This window comes from Scleropages formosus, chromosome 11, assembly GCF_900964775.1.
Source record: "Scleropages formosus chromosome 11, fSclFor1.1, whole genome shotgun sequence".
Taxonomy (NCBI): domain Eukaryota; kingdom Metazoa; phylum Chordata; class Actinopteri; order Osteoglossiformes; family Osteoglossidae; genus Scleropages; species Scleropages formosus.
Window position 1 is genome coordinate 3,601,388 of NC_041816.1, and position 24,648 is coordinate 3,626,035.

Genomic DNA, 24,648 nt, shown 5'->3' on the forward strand with positions numbered 1-24,648 from the left:
TTATGGGATGATAAATTAAATTACTGTACATTTTAATTTTTAGCCAAGGCGAAATGTGAGAAGGTCTAAAAGGTGAACTTATATGCGTATTAGTGGGTCACAATATATATTTTTACAGACAAACCCTGATAAAACATCTAATACAGCTTAAAGTTTTTCAAGCTGTTTTTCTCTAACACACGTACCTATTTTTCTCCTTTAAGTTTACTGATGCGAAACCAGGACACATCACATTTCATATGCTTGATTATTATTTTTTTCTGTGTCTGTCACTGTCATATTATGCTCTTTGATATGATTAGATGTGAGTTCTCCGCGTAGCTCTCGAGCACGTCTGAGTTGCCCTGCATTTGCATTGAAATAAAGTTTCTAGTGCCACGCCAGCCGCCCTGCTTCCCTGGATATTTTAATCTATTCATGTGTATCCTTTTTAGTCCCCCTTTAGTCCTTGTACTCCGTCTCAGACACCCATTAATTTAGCAAATCACTCCAAGCCTCCGTGATCACTGTTCGCTGCATTATCCCCACACTTCTATTAATTTAACATAGATGAATAAATTCAAATGTTTTGGAGCAATGATTAGCAGAAGAGTTCATGTCTGACAGTCAGATTACAGGGTACAAAAAAAAACAGGTTCTTCTGCAAGGTATCTAGTAATTTAATTCTCCTGTGAAATTATCATGATTTATTACAGTGTGTGGGCCCTAATGATTACTGACATCAAATGGAAATTATAAATGAAAATGAAGTCCGCATGTCTGTGGCAGTGGCACATCTTCACCGGCGCCCAAGGCCTTGCCAGGGCTGGCTACAGCGGTGCCTCTCGTGCCTGCATCCCGTCTTCAGGCATTTCGCTTGTAATTAATTCCCCTCGCAGAAAAAGACTCATTTATTTAAGTGTTTTTGGATCATTGCTGATTTCGAGCATGCGGAGCATCCAGTTGTCTTGATTTAATTTGGGGTAGGTGCGCATTTAACTCCATTAATTTATTATTATTATTATTATTATTATTATTACTGAATTCTTTAAAAAAATCCTGTCACAGCATATTTATTTACTTATTTATATTAATTGAAGTTATTAGACGCTCTTGAATGAAAAGAAAGCGATTGATGTCTCTCCGTGGACATATGCTTCTCCTGTTACAAAAAAAAAAAAAAAAGATGGTTCATTTTGCCATCCAAGCATTAAATGATGCTCCTCCTCAGAAGTGACCTTGTGCAGTCGGCGCCGCGAAGCTGCCGCTCCTTCCAGCTGTACACATGGCGTCCATCGGGGCAGAATCGCGCGCAGCCGCGGCACCTCGGGCTCGGACATATGTTCACTTTTATTTCATTCTTCTGACATTAATCCTGTTCACCAGCTGTTGTGCCAGCTGCCAGTCTCCGGCTTTAGAGGAGATTGCAGTTTTGGGGGCTCGGGATGTGAGTTTATTCTGGATCGCCTGTCCCCGCTCGGTGTGCCCAAACTGTTTTTCCTTTTCTTAACATATATTTTCCTTCACGTTGTGTGCTCTCAGGCTCTTCTTTCTGTTTTGACCCCCTCCGCTGCCCATCCACCGTCTGCCGTCCAAGGCTGTGACTGGAGGGCCGGCGGCGGAGAGCCCTGCGGTATCCACTGGCTGCTTCTGCAATCATTCAGATTTATAATTCAGCAACGTCGCCCCACGCAGCCAACGGGTGCGCTGCACCCCCCCGCCCCCCCTCCGAAGCGTACTTTCATATGGCCGCTGAAGGCGCGGCGCATGCCGGCCCAGGATGCCTTTCATCAGCAGGGCTCGGGATGCGGCCCGGTTCTTTGGCCGGCTCTCCCCGATGTTTATTGGCAGGCCAGCCGTGGAAGCCTCCTTCTCCCCTCCGCGGACCCTCCCCGGTGGGTACACGAGCTCCTGGCCTGCCCACACGGAGCCAGGGAAACGCTGCGCTCTTATCAAAGGAGGCCCAGTCCTACAGCACAGCCCCAGAGACGCCCTCTCACAATGGTGCCAGCTTTTAGCAACTCTTCCCGTTGGTGTCTCTTTTTAACTCGGGAGCTCGTCGTCGGTATTCCGGATCATTCCAAATCCCAACACGATATGGCCAAGACACGTTTTGTTAGCGCAGTGTGGTCGATGCTCTCTGTGCCAGAACTCTGAAGATCGACACACAAACGGGTGGCATTAAATGACCATCAATCACTTCAGCAAACTGATTCGCGGTAGATTTTCCCGAAAATGTGGAGACGAGACATCTTGCACCGTTTCAGATGGGACACGTCACTGGGCCAGTTTGTTCTCGATGCTTCCTGCAGGAGCTGTAGACTCTGAAGGTCCAGGAGCGAGCTGACGCACAGCGTTAACAGTGGTTAAAAAAGCTTTACCCAATCTGAAGTTAATACCCTTGTCTGGCCACGTAATGACGTGCTATAATTCTGAGGGAAATTTATTTCGTGCATTATTGTCATTATTTGCAGTTGCATAGAGTATGATGCAATTTTGCACAACTTCTCATTTAACAACAGGAGAAGATACGAAGAAGAGGTGCGGAAAGTGGAATTTCCTCTTCCGAGTGTGCAGACAGTAGATGATGAGTCTAAAGCCATTTTACTCACCGCAGTGTCAATTCAGGCGGAGCGTCGGACCTTCGGACCCCTGGATGCGGGGCCCGAAAGGTCTCCCATCAGCGGACCCATCTCCTTGCCCGGCGGGGAGCGTGATGATGGAAAGCTGGGTCACGGGAGGGTGGATGCTCTTTGAATGCCTCATTTTTCATAGTCCACCTCTTTCAGTTAAAGACCTTTCTGCGGGTTCCTCTTCCTGGGACCGTCAACATTTTTGCCTTTGGTAAGCTGAACCTGGCGACCGGAGGAGCCTCCACAGGTGACTGCTCGCTTGGTAGAGCAGCTCGCAACATTAGGTGTGAGAGCGCGGCCCCTCCCCGAGGCGCAGGTGCTCCACAATGCGCCAGTAGATCGCAGGAGAGGCACCACTTCACCCGTGCATACCAGCCACCGCATTTGCATGTTAAAGAGCCCAAATGATTTAACTGAAAAAAAGCAAAAAGTCTCGTGGAAGTGATTGAGGTTATTAAAACTGCCGACAAAGAAGGAAGGTAATTGCCTGAAAATTTAGCGTCGGTGCTCGGTTGTACGCGGAAAATGTTGTTTTTGGCGTTCATATTGTGCCATGTCGCCCGGGTGTATAACCTATTACGTTTCGATTGCTCCCTTGCAATTAGCGGCCTTTTTGTCCTCGCCTCAATGACGCCGTGATTATGGGGGCCTGCGGACCGCTTGGCGCATCAAACCGCTGTTGTCTGCTCGACTGCTGACGGAATGACAAAACACACTTCCTCGCGTTGTTTCCCGTTTCGGTGCGCTTCTCGTAATTATTATGTTTTATTTTGTGTGATGGCGTCTTGTTTTAGTGCCTCGGTGATTAAGATATTGAAAAGATTGAGCGGGGTGCCCGTTTTCGCACCCGCAGCCGGAGGTTTTTGTGCCGTCGTCGGGGCTTGTTTTCGTAAGAAGATGCGGAAGATGTGAAAGGAGACTGTACACTGGAAAGGGGCCAGGCTTTCATTAAGCAGTCTGATCTTAAACAATTTTATTTGTGCTTTTTTTTTTTTTTTTGGCACTGGGAATTCAGCATTGAGACCAACCCTATATTTTCTGCTGCTTTCCATTATTTCGCTCTTGTTTAGCTTCCAAAATGTTACGTTTTTCATACTGCAGTGTTTACTAGAGGAAGTTATTTATATGTCCGACGTCGGTCGATTGTGGATTTTATAATTACAGTACATCTTTCCTCGAAGGAAGGGGGCTGATACAAACGAATGATGTCGAAGGGAATTCCCAATCACCCCTGAAAATGATGATGTTTTTACTCACAGAGCTGGCATCAAAATATAACGCTTTTGCCTGTAGAATTTTTTTTTATTCTAGAAGCTGCGATTGTGCAGACAGTGGTTAAGTAGGAGGCGGCGGTCACGGAGTTGTACTCGCTGATCCGCCAAGCGGTGGCCCTCAAATGTGATATCCTCCCGGCGTGTGGATTCACGAGGAGGATGCTCCGCTTCCTGTTTGGGGGGCGATTATTACGCCGGCGCAAGGCCCGGGCCCTTTGGCAGATGCGCTGGCACCGGGCCACCGTGCACAGCTCTCAAGGACAAGAGCAGCCTCAGATGATGACCTTTCCATGGGAAGCCAACCGCTGCCCACGCGCTGGAGAAAAGACCCATCGATTGTTGAACGGGATCCGTTGAGACCGGAGGTGTCGCTCGCTCCCTTTGGCCACCTAGCAACTTTGGGTGTCTGTGCGGAAAGAAAGAAGAAGATACAGCGCACGTTGTAGCGCTTCCCACCGAGTACCCAAGAGGAGATTCCGGAAAGTATTTCTTTGGCAGCTGCTGCAGAATTTTCCGCTTGGAACGAGGTGTCACATGTGTCTTGAATTTGTTCCTGGCCAGTCTCTCGACGCACATGGTCACTGTCATTCGAATGTAAAGTATCTAGATAATGTACGGTAGTGGAGAGTTTTATGCCCGGTGACTAATAAGCGACGGAAATATTCATTTAGGATTTTATGGGCATTTCAGTCGGAGCATTATTTATTTATTTCTTATATGCCATACACATTCTCTACACCAGAATACTGGAAATTAGTGAAAATGTTTCGATAAGTTTTCTAGATCTCGCTGGCTCTTAGATTATTAACCTCCATGTACGGTTTGATGCACTTTAAATGAAATACTGTTGCAGGATAAGATTTTTCCTCCCTGAAAATAAAAGTCTCATTACTTTATTGTACATAGAACAGCGAAAGGCCCGCTCTGTCATATAAGGCTGTCGGCATTTCTGTTCCCTCCTTATTGTGTGATTGTGGTTTAGCGCGAACATTCTGCTTTGGCTCTCTGCTCCAACAGGTTATGAAAACTATGTTTACACCAAACTCGATGCCAGAACTCTGACTGCAGGAGGATTTATGGATACAATTAGGCATCTGTTTATATCCTATATCCTGCGCTGCATTTGCACACGCTGCTCATCTTGATCTTTATGTTTACCTGTAGTCATAAAGGTGATATGATAGTTGTATCAACAAGTTAAATGGTACAGATTGCCAGGAAGATAGTGGGGCGCACGTGGTGGAGACAAGTGCACATGTCTCTTTCTAAAAACAACTCTCCGCGGCTTCTGTTGCTTTCTTCGGCGTCTCTCGGCAAAGGATTTGTGCTTTCCTCCGGGGAGAGCCTTTGGACCCGGTTCCAGCGTGTGTTATTTTATGCATGGTTATTTCAGACGGTTCAGCCCAGTCTGAATCCGCTGCTCGGCCAAGCTAGCCCCCTCGTTCCCATTCCCAAGCGTCCCCGGAACCGGGGATTCTGGGCCGGGTCTGGAGCAGTTGGGCTCTCTCCGCGACTCCGCTCTGCCCGTCGCCCCAGAGACCCCCTCGCTCTGCGGCGTGGACCTTGGGAAAATGTAAATAAGAGGCGCAAAGTGGTGAGTGTTTTTCATTCCATTCTCCTCCAGTCTGAATGGGTGCCTCCACATCCATACTGCACTGAGGTTTCCAGATAAAGCACCAGCTTTATCTCCGGAGAGAGAACCGAAGGGCAGTGACTCCACTGGAACCGGGACAGAATTCAAAGGGATTTGTAATGCGTCTGGTTTTACCACAACAGGCCGCCAATGTATTTATAGTTCCTCCCAATGCAGGATTTCTAACGTAGCGACACCACAACATTGCTTGATCCCTGCACTTTTCTAATGTTAATATCTCCTATCATCAATGAAATGCATTACTGTTTCTTTACGTGATATATGTTAATCAGTAATGTTCTGAATTTGAGAGAATCTGAGCTATTAATATAAAACATAGAGTATATGGCAATAATTATCATGTTGCTTTTTTTTCTTTGGTACTTTACCAGTTTACAGTTATTTATTATAAACCAGTAAAGACAAATAGAAAAGAGTTCTCCCTGTCCTCAACAGTGATTTAAAGTGTTATTTACAACTCCTTCACATTTAAGAAAATAGCTCCAGCTATGAAAAAGTAGGCTTTTGGGAAGTGCCCATGTCACTCCTCATGTTCCACGTTTTTGCTGTTGTGTTGTGTATTTGGCCCCCATGTATTGCATAACATGCTCTGTGCTGGTGAGGTGATGTGGAGGAATGCTGGAGGAGTGGCAGAGGAGCGATGGAGCCGCGGGAGAGGAGTGGGAGAGGAGGCGCCCGACCTGGAGGCCTGGCCCAGGGTTGGCACCTCATTATCTCCAGCAGTTGGCGAATTCTTTAGTAATAAGGGTCTTGAACTGCATTTGTGGCCACGTATGGATCTGCGCCTGCCATGGTGCCTCCCGTCCTCCCGTGTGCTCCAGCATATGTGTGCCCTTGCCACCCCCCATCAGAGGCCTTCCTGTTTATTGTTAAAGTAGCATAGTGTTTCGAGCTTCTGCCTTGGACTCAAAGAACCCAGGTTCAAATCCTGCTCCTTCTGCAGTACCTGTAGAAGGAGGTCATAACCCTGAATTGGTCCAGTAAAAATTTCCCTTCTCTATAAATAGATTAGTATCTTAATGTTGTAAGTCAGGAGGCTGCGCAGTGGGTTGGACCACAGTCCTGCTCTCCGGTGGGTCTGGGGTTCGAGTCCCGCTGGGGGTGCCTTGTGATGGCCTGCCGTCCCATCCCGGGTGTGTCCCCTCCCCCTCCGGCCTTACGCCCTGTGTTACCGGGTAGGCTCCGGTTCCCCGCGGCCCCGTATGGGACGAGCGGTTCTGAAAATGTGTGTGTGTGTTGTAAGTCACTTTGAAGAGAAGCATCAGCTCAATAAATTAATTATGCTGACCTGTGTCTTTGTTCGTTGTCTGTTATGGGCTGTGGTGTCTTGTTGATGGGTGGAGCACCTTGTCCCAAAGTTGGGTTTTTGGTTTGTGCTTTGGAGAGGAGTACATGGTGGGGGGTTAAACACATGCTCACGTCGTTTCTGTGTGACCGTGTTCCCAGCTCGGGGGGAGTTAACAGACACTGATTCATCTCTTCCTTGGCTTAAAGGAGCAAGTGGCATGTTTGTGTGTTGGGAAGTCAATAAAGCATAAATAATGTTACGGTGACCCAAGCTTGAGATGCCCTGTTGGCCTGATGGAGGAAGTAGCAAGTCAAACAAAATCGCAATGCTGACTGATCGTTCTTTACACACGTGCGTGCAAACAACATGCTGAGCACTTTCAGCGAGGATTTTCGTGTTTGATTGTAGGTTCTGGTGACAGATGTTAATATCGAAGATGCGATTCTGCACAGCGAAACGAGTGTTTGAGTTTTAAACGCCGAGTACGACACACACCATGCTGAGTGGGAGATGTGTCCTTCTTTGGACTTCTGATTCTTTCCCTTCTTCTGCCTTGACACTTTTGTTTATTAAGCGAAGGACGTATTTCTTCCTCTTTGATACCCAATGGAACAAAATACAGATGTAGTCTGGAGTAACAGATTGTACTTTCTTCCTTAAGTGGCTCTAGTAAATCATACCTCTAATTCTGTTTTATACCCATTCCCAGTGCTCTGCAGTGTTTACAGAAACTTTCAGTTTAAGAAACATGAGCAGACACCGTATACATACAGTCAGATGTTGGGCCTTGGTTATTCGCATGTGTGTTGACTGAAAAGAGAAAAATTAAGAACTCCTAATATTAATCATGCTTTTTGTGATATGACTTACATTGTTAACTATTCTTTAGCTGATACATTTCTCCCACATGACTCATAATGTTTCAGTGCCAATGCACCTAGTATAATCACTTAATTTTTTAGCCAGTTAAACATGGAGTAATTCAAGTTAAGGACCATGGTCAAGGGTGCTACAGTAGGAATGGGAATCGAACCCAGGACATTCTGATTGGCTCTAACCACCTTCTGCCTTAAAATGCAGGCACAGTTGCTTCTGTATTGATTATTTACAGATGTCTGGTAAGGACATATTTACTGAATGTCGTCACTATGGTCGTATTTTATAAACAAATTAAACATTATATGATTCCTATGCATTCCATTTTCAGCTCGTTCTCAAATGAGCAATTGTCTGGAAAGCACTTTAAACATTTAATACAAAGCCCCTGGGCATCTGTTGAGCACAAGAATGTCTATTCTTGCCTTTTTTCAAAAAGAACAAATCTGTTCTTAACAGCCATGACATAGTATTCATGGGACAGGGGCTTCTGACGGCACTTTGATAATAGAGTGTACTGTTTTAAAGCTTATACTGAATGTGGTATTCTTTATTTTTTGCCTAATGATCTGACCGCTCAAGAATTCGACTTTGCCATTTCAACAACTGCCTCACACTATCACAAAGTAACTATTGATCATGTTTTAAGGAATGACTTGTTGTTGTTGTTGATGATGATGATGATGATGATGATGATGATTTATTGATACCTTCAGAGCTGTTGTCTTCTGATGTGAAAGTTGCATGTTTGAATCTCACCTACCACTATTTCACCCTTGAGCTAGGTACTTACCCTAAATTGCTCCACTAAAATTTACCTAGCTGGCTAAAGGGGTGAATACTTGTTGGTAGCTCAACATTATTAATCACTTTGGAAAAAAGTGTCAGATAAATGAATTAATGATATTTCATACCCCATACACTCATTCGCTCACACTTTCAAAAATGTTGACTTTTTAACAACCTTGGAATCACGTAAAGACCAGAGCTGGTCCTCATGAAGGATAACCAGATTCTTCTAGTGGACATCCATTTGTTGTGAACCAAAGCTGGACAAAGCTGGTGTCCTCACGGTGTATGTTTCCTTGGCGCTTGTCTAGGTGATGGTCCATCACTGTCCTTGAGAGCTCTGTTTGGGGATCCTGGGAGGGGGTGAAGGGGCTGTTCTGGATGGGAACAGGCTGACCTCTGAGCTTGGTGCTATGGGGGGTGAAGCCCTGGTTGGCTCCTGTGCGGTGTGTTCTCCATCAGGCGGCCCAATGACAGATTCCAACCATTCTTTCTCTGATTCATTGTGTGCTGGCCTAATGTTAATGGCCTTCCTGGTTGCTGGCTGCGAGCGCATGCCGACAGACTCTTCCCGTCCCACAACTCTCATCAAGGCCCTTATCCACACCAATTCAATTTGGCAACACCGATGCTTCGCTCTCACCTTTGGCTCACCAAACCCAGTAGGAACTTGAAGACAGGAGGAAACTTCACTGAAAGCAGAACAGAGTTTTGGGCTGTGTTTGAGACAGCTTTCAGTTTTTGCCTTTCCCGTAAAAATTTGGCTGCCCTTTCTAATTGTTAGAAAAACATTATAAAGCAAAGATGATCATCTGATGTTGTGTTTCACTTTTTAACAAACTGTAGCTATAGTCGTTATCACAAGTTCTACACTTCTTTTTGGAATTTTTTCTCATTTACCCGAAATGGTACGGCTTTGTGTGTGTGGGTGGGTGTGTGTGTGTGTGTGTGGGTGTGGGTGGATGGGTGGGTGTGCATGTGTTCATTTCTGTTGTTTCCCAAAACAGATAGAATGTAATGAAACTGAACAATTCTGTGCTCAGATCTCGTCATACCTTTGTGATGACTGGATGAAACAAGCCACATTTATGAGAGATAAAAGTGTCACATTTGACCAGAACACAACCCAAGGGTTTATGACTATGTATGGTTTTGAATGGACTATTACAGAAACAAGTTGTGAACACACACACTTTCTGAACCGCTTGTCCCATACGGGGTCGCGGGGAACCGGAGCCTAATCCGGCAACACAGGGTGCAAGGCTGGAGGGGGAGGGGGCACACCCAGGACAGGATGCCAGTCCGTCGCAAGGCACCCCAAGCGGGATTCGAACCACAGACCCACCCGAGAGCAGGACCCAGTCCAACCCACGTCACCCCCTTAAGTTGTGAACAAGTTTGTGAAATAAAATGTAATTTTCTCTTGGCCTAGGAATTCAAGTTGAGCATCTACAAGCGAAACCCAGAAATTTCAAATAAATGCTGTCGCCTTTCTTAACTCTGCTGGATCTCCATTAGGTCCAGCATGAAGTTCAGTGAGAGCCGGTTGATTTACGTGTACTTTAGAATCACCCAACTGTAATGCAGCTTTATCACCGTGGTGCTTGTAAAAATAACAGTCACGCACAGAGTGTGTGTTTATAGACAGAGGATTCATACTCCCATGTTACAAATGTCCTCCTTGGGATATTGACGCTCTTATGGGAAATTAAGAAGTTTTGAAATGTTGTTTTTTGCTTCCTCCCCAGAATCCTCCTGCATGGAAAAACTGCTCTCGAAAGACTGGAAGGAAAAAATGGAGAGATTCAACACGACTGATCTTCTCGGGGATGTCAAAGGTGAGCCTGCTGGACTGCTTGCCAAATCTAAAGTGTCTCTTGATGGGATGGGACCAAACTCATATCGGTTACATGCAGGGGTTTCATCCCCAGATTTGTCTACTTTCCTTTAAATCTCTTCTCTCATTCCTTCCTCTTACTTGGTTTTCATACTATTAAAACAGCCAAAGCACCATTTTGTTTGAATCTTTCCTCCCGTGTGATTGATGTGAGCCTCAAAAGCTGCGTACCGCCCGAGTCCAGCTTGCACCTGGTGCCCAGGTAAATGTCTCTTGCTGTGCCACTGAGTAGAGCTAGACAGCAAGACATGCTGGTTCTAAACAAAGGCGGAGAGGCTGTGAACCTCCTGTTGGACAGGGTGTATTCCTGGGAGGTTATACGTCTAGGAGGGTGTTTGTTTGGGAGGAACTGCAGGTTCCTCGATAAATCTCGGTTTTTCCTGGAGGCGAAGGGGGTTTCTCTGAGGTCTGGAATTAATCGCTGTTCCGTCCTTAGCACTGGCTGTTACGGCTTTTGCTGACATGGAGAAGGTAGGAACAGGACCAGCTCCCAGATAAGCCAGGGCCTCTACGCCCTGAGGGTCTGGCTCCTCCGTCACACCCTCCCTCCTCCATACCGAGGGCCAAAGCTGGAAACCAGGGGCACCAAAATGCACACTATTATTGGAGTTGAGTATTTCTGTGTGTTTAAAACGATATTCTACACTGTGTTACAAAAATATCCCAAGACTGACTATTGAAATGATCTGTCACAGCTCAGGGTTTTAAAATTGAACCATAGGCAGCAGGTCTAAAGGTTATAGCCACCACCTTGTAACCAAAGGGCAGCCTCAAATGCCATCTCCCGCTGTTGTACCATTGATGAAGGTACTTATCTTGAAATGATACAGTAAAAATTACCCACCTGTATTAATGGGTGAATCATTGTAAGCAGCTTGGTATACAAATGTAACGCTGTATGTTGCTGCAGAGAAAAGCTTCAGATAAATGAATGAATAAAAACAAATTCTATGAGGAATATCAAAGTAGTAAGGAAGTTTTCCGCCTCTGTTATCAGCTGCCCAGACACATGAGACTGTCTGTTGTGTTTTTTTACAAGCTGTTTTTTTTTTTTTTTCAGAAGTTGTTTGTCCTGTTCACACAGTGCTTACAGCTTCAGCCCACAGGTCGCTGCAAATAAATGCTGCGGTGATTTAATTAAGACGTATCATAAAATTGTTGAAACATGTCCTGTGACAGAAAATCTTCATTGTTAAATTTCCTATAAAATGGGACAGGACTTGGTTTTATCCCACGTGCTGGAAAGCCCAAACCTGTACAGTACACTAAAAATATGTGTCAAAATATTGAATAATCTTAGTGAACATCAAGCGAAAGGAGCCTTTAGTGGAATAACTTTGCTTCCCCCCAGCTCAGTACAGTGCATGTGACCGTTGATGAAAATGACAGATTTCAGCTGTTATAAGTGATATAGCTTTTGTGAAGTGTGCTGCTTTGAATCACGCGGCATCTCTTTATTCGATGAATCAAACGCAGCGAGGGAACGCGGCGCGCTCGACCCAGGTAGAGGTGATAAATGATTCACGTTCTCACATGCGCTGGCTCCTCTGTATTGATTTCCGAGAACGCCGAACCAGGAGCCGAAGTTGCGTCTATAAACACTTTTCATATCACACTGGCAGCCTTAGGATTTTAATTAGCATGCCATTTCATTCGAGTGTAGACATTTCAAAGCGCTTTGTGCTCCCCCCTTTGCAAACATCTTTCCGTGTGTTTGAAGTCAGCCCGATGTAAATACAGGCAATTAAAAGGAGGCTCGGGGTTGGCGAAGCCCAAGGTCCCCTTAATTAAAGCACAAACAAAGACACCAAGCTGAACACGCCGCGCGATTACGATCTAAAGTGGTATGATAAATCAGAGGCCACGTTCACTGTTGGGTTAAAATCAATATAAAGGCCAGACAATGCCTGTAGCTTTAAATTAATGGAAGTAAGTCGTGGATAATGGCTGACACGTAGATAAAAAGACGCCCAGTGGCAAACCGGCCTTGCGACACATTTTGAAGTCTGTTCCCATTTAATCTGGAACCAGAGCCATTGTGTGGCCCACCTACTCTTGTCTCATTCCAAGTGCTGCAAAGGACAGATGGCTGGGTGCTGCCTTACAAGTGCGTGAAATGTGAAATTCTGCTCCTGTCCATCAACAGTTTGTTCTGCCACCGCACCCCCAAGGAAGAAAATAAACAGATGAATTTTGCATGAGCTTGTACATAACTTGCACATGCGTTTTTCCACCTTTGCCACCTTTTCCAAAAGCTGGGGCCTACCTGGCTAAAGACCACGGTGGCTGAGCAGCGGCCGTCTCTGTGCGGTCGACACCGTGGGCTTCACCTGTGACAGACCGTGAACGTCTGTGCAAGTGTTTGCGGACAGAACCACGACTTATATTGTGACATAACAAGCCTCAATACTTAATCATTATTGCGATTTTTATTTTTCATTAACAGCAGAACAGAACTGAGTCACAGCAGAGACAGAATCGGTGAACTGAGAAAACAGAAATGCGATAATTACAATATTTCAATACTATTACACAATTTGCACTGTGACCCAGGTCAAATGTTAGCTTTTCTAGAGGGAGGACCGTTAGATACCTAGTTTGAGTTCACCCCAAGTTTGTGGAGGGAACATCTGGTATGGACCATAGCAATATGTACATCAAATGTACGGGCTTCTTTAATTATTGTCTTTTAAAGAGATGGCGGTCTGTCGTGGTGCCACATCCAGTGCCGTGATTATGGCGGTGCGTGACCCAACACACTATTGCTGCTGATGCTGCGGTGGCTCGTACTCAATATGTTCTGTCTGCTCTGCTGGGAGGTTCCGGTAAGAACAAAATACACTTCTTTGTGCAGTGAATAATTATACTTAGCTCGTGTTTCATACCTTGAAAATAATAAAATACTGGTCACCCGAACACGCTTCGAGTACTGCAGTTACGTTGCCCTAGGATAAGCAGTTGTCAGTAGTGAGTGAATGAGTGAATAATGAAATTTGTAGAATTAGTAATGACAATGATACACAGTAACAGGGAAGGGAAAACCCATAAGGCAATAGAAGAGAGAAAGAAAATCTATTAAAGCCAATAAAATAAGTTTCTAGGGAAGTCAATGATTGTCCGAATGTCCACTGTTTGGTCAGCAGTTAATTGTCAGTAATTTTCTGTTAATATTCTCTTCAAGCAGTACAAATGGTGAAGACTCAGAGGCCAAAAGCTCATACGTAGTGAGCTTTAATCCTAGATCTGGATGCACTGACTAAAAGAGGGTTCTTAAAATTTGTTGCTAGACTGTTGAAATGGCTGATAACTAAAGGCTTACCTACAAGACGTTAACCCATGTATCCTAGGAAGCCTGCGTCCTTTGACTAAGGAGAGCATTCTGACCTCTGCTTATAAATGGATTCTGATAAATAAAACATAAACCATGCAGAGCTTTTTAAGTAAACAAGATTTTATTTGGTAATAGGGATATTTATACCCTCACAGAGCAAAGCGTAGACGAATGACTATAGAATAACTCTTCCATATCAGCTGAAGAAACACAATTTTCGATTGCAAAGAAGTTTCACAATTCCACTGATTTCACACAGAGGGTAGATCCTGGTCAAAAAAGTTGCTTCAATTCCCAGGCAGTCATGCAAAGTTACTAGTTCTTACAGTTGTTAGCTGATAACAAACTCATACCTACCTTAGATATGGTCTAAGATAAACTCATATCCAGCTTATTTTGCTTTATTTCTTCCTTGTTTTTCCAAGTTCAGAGACAGACAGCATTCATTCTTTTGGCATTTCAAATCAGTTTTGTGCGGTCATTTAGTTGTGTCAGTGAAAACATGTGGGACTCATAAGCACAGGAATGATAATTTACTTTGTGCCTCTTTAGAAGCCTTTGTAGTAGTATTATAAGAGAGAGCAGTATTGGTCCTAGTACTGAACCCTGTGGTACTCCATATATTTCTAGAGACATTGGTGATATCAACTGTATGAAAAGAAGCTGTGTGAGTGTGGGTACGCACAGGTCAATGTAAAATGCAAGTACAAGTCAAGATCTCTTGTTCCCATGGCAACACTAAGGCATTGGTAGTAGAACTACCTGCAATACTGGGTAATGGTTTACCTGTAATAATTCTTATTGCGATATTATTTTGGTGACCAGTGACACCCAGACTGATTTTTCTCAGTATATTGTTTTGTAAATGTTATGAATGTATTGTTGTATGGGGGATGGCTGCTAGCGTAGTGTTTACAGCTGCTGCCTTTGGACCCAAAGGCTGGTGGTTGGAGTCTCACGTCTGGCTGTAGTACCCTTGAGCAAGGTACTTATCCTAAAACTGCTCCACAATTCCCCAGTTATATAAATAGGTCAATAATTGTAAGTAGATTAACATTGTAAGTCACTTTGGAGAAAAGTGTCAGCTAAATGAATAAATGTAATATATGGTTATAGCTATTTTTGCAATAAATAAAATAAAAAAATTTTCTCTTTTTCAATTGGAAGGTTTGAGGCAGGACTATAGTACGTGTAGTACGTTACAGTTTGTTTGGTTTCTTAGTATAGGTCTGACAAAGAGTCATTAACAAGGGTGCATTAATTATATTGAAACGGAAAAAATTTTCTCAGTGATTCAACTCAAATCTGAGAAATCACTGATATTAAGTGCAGTACTAATTCTCAATCCAGTTTTGTGTCAGTGTGCCTTGCTACAACAGAGAAAGGAAAACAACGTTTGTTCTTGTTATTTGCAATCCTCTCAGATTATTAGCAAGAGTAAATTGTCTAAAAAACTCTTTTACACCATAGTATCAGTTCATGTGGATTTGACAATCTGCAGATTTCAATCTGTGCTGTAATTTTCAACATTCCAATATTATTAAGCCAATATTAATCATCAGTTCCAACTATCTGTTTTCACATACTGTTTTGTTCTGCAGTCATATGTGAGTTCATTAGCACTCGAATCGGAAAGAAAATGTGAGGTTGTCAGAGTGTCAATAAACTGTGAGAGAAACCTGCCATTAAGGCGCAGGTTTCTTTTCCGTTTTTTTTTTCTTTTCTTTTTTTCGTTTGACAAATTTCTGGTTATTCTGTGAGGAAATCTACCTGGGGAAAACCTAACATAATATCACCACCTTCCAGCCAAAATCCCCTACTGCTCTGGAGTTTCTGCACAAGAGTTTGTTATTGTTAACTGTAAACCCTTTTGGAATGTAGGACTTGTGGATGTAAAGATTCATAAAACCATCTCTGCAGTTGCCTGGCAAAGTTTGAATTGAGCCCATTCATTCACAGTGAATCAAGGCTGCTGGGTTCCTTTTTTCCCCCCCTCTGAAAGGGCGGTTTTAATTTCACTTTAACTGGTTTATGTCTCCAGCATTTTCTTAACAAACATATAATTGTATATATTTGAAGTTGGTGAATTGGAACGAAGCCTGCATTTTGACATGGAAGGTTTTAACCTTTTCGGAATCAAGCTGTCCCCCTGGGCGGATGATGAACCGATGAGCGCAGGTCTGCATGATGTTCTCACACCGCAGGTCCTACATCCAAGGGACACGCGAGGACCCTGTGAACAAGTGGGGAAGGGCCACACGAGAGACTGATCTAGCTCTATCTGGACTTACACGTGAAGGATGGCACAGGATTGCACAGGATTGCCTTGACACAGGGCCATGATTGTTCCACCAGTTGGATTTACTTCAAGAAACAATTATTTAGTCTAACATATGGCTTTAAAGAGTCTTCATCCGTCAAAAGCGTGGGAACCGCTGCCGAAGGAGATGCATAGGAGTTAGTCACGTAAAGCATGTCTAATGATCTTTTATCCATTATATCCCGTGTATTCTATATTCTCTAAAAGCCCAGATATGTATGAGTGTATTTATGCATTTATGTGTACAGTCAGCCAGGGGGGCACGGTGGCGCAGTGGGTTGGACCAGGTCCTGCTCTCCGGTGGGTCTGGGGTTTGAGTCCCTCTTGGGGTGCCTTGCAATGGACTGACGTCCCATCTTGGGTGTGTCCCCTCCACCTCCCTATGACCCTGTATGGGGCAAGCAGTTTCAGATGATGTGTGTGTGTGTGTATACACTCAGCCCTCATATAACCAGGTCCTATATAATGGAAAACTGCTACAATGTCTTATGAAAATATATATCTTTCTCCACACAACATGCTTATTATTGAGTACAATAGCATTTTTGTCCCCTAAAGGTCATTTTACTTTGACAATGGGCATTTTATTCTGTATGTTTTAAGCATTCTGGAACAGGGATACACACTTGGTGTCTCAAACCCAAGCCTTTCCCCTTAAGTTGCTGATGAAATCCAATGTATTTACATCCACGTTACCCAGGAAACAATGCCCGCTAGCGTCCAAAAACAGTCTGAATGATGGTGATTGGACTGCTTTCTTTAAATGGAGACATTGGCTGGAGACAGGTATTTCTTCAATTTATTAATACAGTCATACTTCTTCCAAAACCAGCTACTGTATATGCAGCTTACTTACTTCCTCACTGTCAAAATGACAAATCTAAGCCAAACATAACCAACCATTGAGGTGAATCGCATTTCACCGCTGGAATAGAATCAGTACTTTTCTTACTATCTTACACCCAATGATTTCTGGATAGACTCCAGACCTCTGTGACCCCGCAGTAGATATTATTTTTGATAATCAATGAATACATGAAAAAATACCATTAAAAGACAATCTAGAAATATTCATTTTTGTTAAAAAATAGTTATCACTGTAATGTATACCTTTGATGTGATGTTTTTATTCTTTTTTTCCATTTCTTTCCCTTAAAAATGTTTTTTTTTAGTGTCACAGCAGGAATCAACCTAACAGTGAGATTTCAAAACAAAAAATGATCAACCTCATTATGTGAGAAATGCGTGTATATTCAGAGCATCCCTTTAGGTGTAGGTTGACTTGTTTTGTCCTTATTTCTCAGTTTATCAAGATATTTTCCGCAGATGTTTGGGTAAATGTTGAATTTTGCTATCTGTATTGTAGAGCCCTGATTCCAGTGTTGCATACGGTCAGTCACATGGTCCCATGATTCCCTTCCACGCCAAAGACAAAAATTGTGATAAGATCATGCTGTTTTCAGTTTTCGTCAGATGTATTTATTCTCTTTAATCTGATTCATTAGCATTTTTTCCAACTTGTATATAACTTTTTTTGTTTTATCTCATATGTTCCATAATTATTTGTTTGATTGTTTGTTCAAACTATGGTAATGATATTAAGGGGGTTGAGTCACTAGGGCAAATGTTTCCCTGGCTTCCATTGATTTCTTATCAAGCCTTGGCCAGTTTTTTAATGGCTATGAATGCTGAGTTTCTGACCTCAAGAAAGGGTCCATTGTTATAGATTTATGATAGAGCCATATTGGAATATATCAAAAATCTACAGAAAACATCACGTCACTTCAGCAAAACATAATTATGTATTATAAAATTTTTAGAAACCAATCTACGAACAGATGACTAAGGGGAACGCACACATCAACTGAAACCACTTGTCCTGAGCGGGGTCGCGGCAAGCCGGAGCCTAACCTGGCAACATAGGGTGTAAGGCTGGAGAGGGAGGGGACACAGCCAGGACGGGATGCCAGTCTGTCACAAGGCACCCCCAGTGGGACTCGAACCCCAGACCCACCCGAGAGCAGGCATAGGCCAAGCCTGCTGAGCCACCAAACCCCACTCCAAAGGGGAACAGTTGTGAAGTTTTCTTCTCCAACATCTGTTAACGTAACCTCTTCAAAATGTCCCTCGAGCATGATTTCGTACGTTCTTGGCCTTGAAAGGCGACTGTGGTTTGAGGGGCGGGTCAAGGCTCCAGTTCATACGTCATGCCAGTTTCCAAACATTCACATTACATTTATTCGTTTAGCTGACACTTTTCTCCAAAGCCACTTGTAATGTTAAGCTACTTACACTTATTTACCTATTTGTACAGCTGGGTAATTTTTACCGGCCCAATTTAAGGTGAAGGCCTTGCTTAAGAGTACTATAGTTAGGATTCAAACCTACAACCTTTGGGACAAAACACAGCAACTCTAACCACTGTGCTATCAGCTGCTCCAAGTTAAAGCTGCTGCTGCTGCCTTTAGACCCAAAGGTCACTGCCGAAAAAAGCTTCAAATAAATGTAAATGTATATATAATGATACAGTGCTCTGGAAAAATAATTGACCCCCTTTCCAAGCAGAGTCACATGAAGTGCCATCCCCAGGGAAGCTCGTAATGGGAGGACGTACACTTTGTCTGCACACCTGCTTAGAGCATAATACTATCTACAGATCAGATTCTTTAGCTGCATTTTAATTAATATAAATGTCATATTTAGTGGCATGAGATAAAATTACAGCATTTTCTTTTTGGAGGCCGTGAGCTTTGTGTGTGTGTGTGTGTGTGTGTGTGTGTGTGTGTGGGTGTGTGTGTGTGTGTGTGGGTGCATTCCAATTGGTTCCAGTGGTAAAATCAGACTATTGCAATATTATCATGCGATCCACATGATGATGTTTCATTGGCGACATCAGTAGGCTTGAATCGCATCTTGGGTCACGGCGGCAGGTAGGTGAAGCAGCTGTTGTTCTTACTGTCAAATACTGAGGGCCAGAAAACGTGATCAGAGCTCCACTGGAAAACTGGGAGGAATTTTAAACTCTCCGAGCAGGTTGTGGACAGTTGGGCGAAGCTGATGAAGAAGTGACTGCTGGAGGTTGTCTTTGGATTCCTCACAACCATTTCCACATTCCTTTACCGCACCAGTTCCATTCATTTGCAGGTATTTAGCATTCTGCGATGTAGAGATTACAGTGAAATAGGGCTCGATTTGATTGGAATGCAGGGTTTTTCAATAATGTTTCCACACCACTGCTGCTTGTATTGTTTCATAAACTGTGTTTGTATCAGAACGAGACAGCAATCATGGTCAGTGGAAGAATGACACTCAGTCATGACATTCCACTGGTCCTGCTAAATCACGCTAAAATATCTTCTTTTCATGCACGACTGAAAGATTATTACGTGTCCTGAAATGACACTATAAAACTGCGTCTAGAGTACACAGCGTCCACTATAAGCTTAATAATGTTTCTAAGGAGGGGGTGCGGTGGCGCAGTGGGTTGGACCACAGTCCTGCTCTCCGGTGGGTCTGGGGTTCGAGTCCCGCTTGGGGTGCCTTGCGACGGACTGGCGTCCCGTCCCGGGTGTGTCCCCTCCCCCTCCGGCCTTACGCCCTGTGTTACCGGGTTGGCTCCGGTTCCCCGTGACCCCGTATGGGACAAGCGGTTCTGAAAGTGTGTGTGTGTGTGTGTTTCTAAGGAATAGCTAGTATCTTTGTTGAGCACGGATTCATTTTCTCTTTTTTTTTTTTTTGAGGGTGAGGACAAATGAGTGTGGAGTCCATGTGTGCCTGTGATCTTTTTCAAGATTTTTCCAGCTAATAATCTTCTGCAGTGTGGTACCATGTCATACCATGTTGGTGTGTGTGGAGGGCATTGGGTCTGGGGGGTTAGCGATGTGGGCTGGAGTGTTTCCGTCGCACAAGACAAGATAAGATAAGATCTCACGGTTTCACTTTCTGAGAATCTCCAGGCATAAGACTTCGGAGAATAGGCAGGTATATGTTGGCCAGGAGCCCCCCAAGGGGAGGTGCTTACATAAATACGGAGGTGAAATCTCTGCGGGTCTGGACCCACCTGAGCATTGTGGACGCATCCAGGTGCTGTGTTTCTGTTTTGGTCGCTCACCCTCTAAATTCTGGGGCTGGGTTTGCCCTCACACTCCAGGCAATAAAACCACCATAATGTCCATAATTGTCAACATTCAGGGGGGACATGGTGGCGTGGCAGATTTGCCCAGTGCCCGCTGTGTGGCAGGTCTGGGGTTCGAGCCCTCCTTGGGGTGCCTTGTGATGAACGGGTGTCCCTTCCTGCACGTGTCCCCTCCCGCCTCAGCCCTGCGCCCCGGTTGGCTCCGGCTCGCCGCAGCCCTGCTTGGGACAAGCAGTTGTTGACGTTGGTTGGTTGTCAACATTCAGCCAGAGCTGATGTTTCCGCTGGGAGGGATTCAGTAGTTCTGCATGAGAGAGCGAGGTCACTCCACCACATTGGAGGCAGAACTGAGGACCTTAAGGTTTTTGATTTTGGACCTTTTGTACATGGGATCGCCAAACGGGCAGAGATGGAGCGATGGCCATAGTGAATGATCAGGTCTCATCGGGCGCGTCTCTCCAATGCTTCTCTCCTACAGTTTTATGTTTGTACACTGAACTACTTTCAATTATTTATCCATTTAGACAGCTGGGTAATTTTATGTATCAGTTCAAGGTAAGTACCTTGCTCGAGGGTACTACAGAACCAGCATGTGGGTCCTTCGATTATAAGGTGACACTGTAACTGCTACACCTTTTGCTATATTCCCAGAAACTCTGAATATTTCTGCCACAGTGGATAAATACCACGTTTATGCACGGGTGAGGGATCAGCTGGTACAGAGACCATGCGGTGCAGCGGAGAGGTTCATCACACAGTGTCTTCTTCACATCGAGGCCAGGGCCCTTACCTAAGGAGATGGACCCCTCCAGTGTGTCCGCATCCGGCCCAGCCCAGGAGTTCGTAGTCTTCATTTACTCCGAGCGGCTGAGCAAGTCCGCAGCCCAGCACATGGGCGCGTCCACAATGGCCGACTGATGCAGACACAAAGAAATTCCAGTGTCCCAGTGTTAAAAAAGTCATTCATTGCCCGGACATAATGGTTCAGCTGTTTTTTGCCAAAGGCGTGGAAGAGAATAGGCCGCTTTGTGATTCTTTCCTTCCAACCCCCCCCTTCCCCACCCCCCCGTTTTTGTGCTTGAATCCTTTATCTGTGTTATTCACTTGGGACTCTTCAAAGTAACAAGCGGCCGTCTTTCCCCCAGTGCTGGACTTGGAATCAAATTAGACGCTGCTTGATTAGGAGAATGGAGAGGGGGCAGAGGGTGGGCGTTCCGGGTGGGCTGGAAGGGGGGACGGGTTCGACAGAACAAATAACGCCCTTACAAAGCGCCTTTCATCCAGGAAAACCTCTCACTTCGTTTTGTGTTTTTCCCATTTTTATTTCCTTCTCTGCTCACTTGATGTTTTCTGCCCTACTTTGTGATAGAGAAACAGACAATAATAATAATAATCATAATCATAATAATAATAATAATAAAGAGGGGACTATCTTCTGGGACACTGGAAGCCAGAACAGTGTGGACTAATATCTCAATGCAGGTGGGTCCCAACTCAGTGTTGGGCGGTGAAGAGAAATCCAGGGCCCATGATTAGCTCTCCATGGTCCTGGTGCTCATAGGGCGTGAGACCAGGGGTGGTATGATGTAGGTGACCTAGGTGACCTAGTGTCCGCCACCTTCCACTTGGATCCTTCTAGTAACTGTTCAATCTACACCGTAAAGGTGTTCCACAACTTATCCCAGGCCTTTACATTTTTTTTAAATCTATCTATCTGAACAAATTAAGGTTGAATAAAGAGTAATTCAAAGACCGTTTTACACTCTCGTATGTAAAATATGCCGCGTGTCTCTGTCGGCAGAGACGAAAACATCTTGCATGTTTCGCATTCCGTGATGTCTTTATTGTATGATTTCTGAGTTTATTTGATGCGCTGAGAACTGGCCGTGAGAACGGCGATCCGTTCGGTTAGAGTGTGTGTAATAAATTCCTGCGGAGTCGGAATCGTTCATCACTTTAATGCGAGCGTTTCAGTCGGGCCGTATTCCTGCGAAATTCCTGCGATTCTCAATTTTCCCCCTTTCACGTCGTAAATCCCTCCTCTGGAGCTGCTGCCGGGGGAGTGACGCGGACCGAGGAGCGGCTGAGGAACAAAGGTGGAGAGGCAGAGTGCCGAGCGAAAGGAGGCGCTGGGAGCGGGCACTGGGAGTGGGCCCCGGCTCTCCACGCCGTGCCCCCATGGAAACAATGAACCCTGTGTTAACGGTCCCTCCGTGTTCATGGCAACCAGAACTCCCTGCTTCGGGCCCTTCGGGTCTCCTCTCCTGGGCCCCGGGGCCCACGCCTCCCAATAAGCCCGCCGTCTGCGTTTCCGTGCGTGCGTTTGTGCGCGCACGAGCTCGTGGGTTCCATCCTGACCGTTCTGTTGAACTTTCAAAATGTAAAAATCCCTCTCTTTAGCACAAATGCACCTCTGATAGAATTTCCTATAAATAGGTGTATTTTCCAAAACGGCACAGTACTCTGCGTTATTATTCGGTCGTCGCATTCTGAAAATCTTTTTCGTCCTGAAAGTACGAAATACTTGACTGAGTCGATGCTGAGAAGACAACGTGCTGGTATAGCAGGGACCGTCCAGCACCTGAGGTTCGAACAAGGGCGGCTGTGTTCGCTGCGGTCCCCTTGTCTCTGCCTTGGCTCCTCAGTCCGGGGTGGAGCGGGTTGGGGGGGTGTGAGGTGGGCCCGCGTTTGCTTGTTACCTCTCCCGCCTCATGGCTTGGTGCGATGGGCGGTAGGCCAACAGCCCCCCCTCCCCCCCTTGGATTGCTTGCCTCCTGCACTCATTTCCAGCGCGCATCACTAAACACACACTTTACATCCACGGCCTGTTGCTTCTCATTGTACCCGTACCGGTGCCGAGCGTGTAGCGCGGGTGCGAGTCGCTCGGCCCCCGTAAATGTCGCCATTCATGGACCGGCCAAAGGTTAATAAAATCGGCGGAGAATGTATCAATTTTACAGATAAGCCATTCAGAGCAAGTGCAGTCGGATGAATAAGAAGTCAATTCAGCCCCGGGGAGCCGCAGGCGGCTCCAGTGAAAGGCGGCTTTCAGGTGCTTTTCTCCAGGAGGATAAATGGAGAATCGCTGCTCTCTTCCACCGCGGCAGCACCGGGCCGCCCGTAAATTGGCCCGAGTGGGGCGCGAGGCTGCCCGGCCCCGTTTAGACAAATAGTCTTCCTCGCTGGAGAGCTGAAATAAATCAGGTGCCGAGTCGAGCGCAGAGAGGGCCCCGGGGAGGGAGGAGCGCCAGCGGTGGGAGGGCTTCCCTGGTGCGGGTCCCGCCTCCTGTTAGCTGTGGCGCTGGCAATTCGGGGAACTCAGCCGTTACCAGGAGACGCGCACGGTGCCTGAGGACCGGGGGCTGTGGTGAGCACCGTACTCTTCTCCCCTTCCCTTCGCTGCACTGTGTCCAGACCTTCATTTGTACTGATGCATTGCTGTGTTTTTACGCTAAGCTAAGGATTTTTATTGGCAGTGCAATGTAGCATTGTGGGTATGGAAGTTGCACGTGTCACCTGAAGGTTGCTGGTTCAAAGCCCAGGATGTACCCTGCACTAGCGTAATGGTGCTCTTGGGACAGCAGATGGCATGGTGGTGAGAGCTGTTGCCTTCTACTTGAAAGACCTGGGTTTGAATCCCCCTCTTACTTGTAGTGCCCTTGATGAAGGTACTTATGAATTGATTCAGTAAAAATTACCCAGCTGTATAAATGGATAAATCAGAGTAAGCTCTTTAAGGGAAAAGTGTCAGATAAATGAATAAATAATATCAATTAATAAATCATAACAATAATTGGAATTGGCCTAATAAAACACCCAGGTGGTTAAAACCAAGTTTCAGTTAACAGAAATTGCAGCAATGCAACATGTTTTTAAAGATGTTCAGAGATCATTTTTACTCATTTTACTGTGTCACTCTTTTGGGTGATTTTTTTTTCTCTTTACATATTTTTTTTTTCTCCTTCAGCAGCTTTACAGGTTTACTTGTAAACCTCAGTTTAACGTGTCCAGTGTAGCTCTTATTTTCTTTTATTCCCAGTTGATTCAAAGACTTTACTGTTAACTACCCGGGCCAGCAGGAGGCTTGGTGGTTCGAGTTACTGTCTTGTTCTTGAAAGCTTTGAATGCCAGTTGTAGCACCCTTGATCAAGGTATATACCCTCATTTGATACAGTAAAAATGACACCGCTGCATAAATGGGTAAATCACTGTAAATAGCTTAATGTTGTAAGTCACTTTGGAGGCAAGTGTCAGATAAAAAAAGAAACAAACGTCAACGTAAAGTGCTTGTGCACTAAAACGGGTAAAGATTGGGGATCCTGTGCCATCGTCTCTGTGTGTTCAATCTCAGCCATGTTAAATCACACACGACAGCTAAACACACACACACACACACACACACACACACACACACGTGACAGCTGAACTAAGTTTATAGACAGTGGCAGTGACCCGAACGGAGAGCTGGAGGT

General features: G+C 45.0%; 1 protein-coding gene across 7 annotated transcripts in view; it reads left to right on the top strand.

Moving 5' to 3' along the window:
- LOC108934708 (transcription factor SOX-6-like) overlaps positions 1-24,648 on the top strand; it is a 158,269-nt gene that overhangs the window by 76,907 nt on the left and 56,714 nt on the right. For all 7 annotated transcript variants that reach the window (XM_018752755.2, XM_018752760.2, XM_018752756.2 and 4 more), the window contains one exon: positions 10,242-10,331. In XM_018752755.2, coding sequence (XP_018608271.2) covers positions 10,242-10,331 — 90 coding nt within the window. The remainder of the gene's footprint in view (positions 1-10,241; positions 10,332-24,648) is intronic.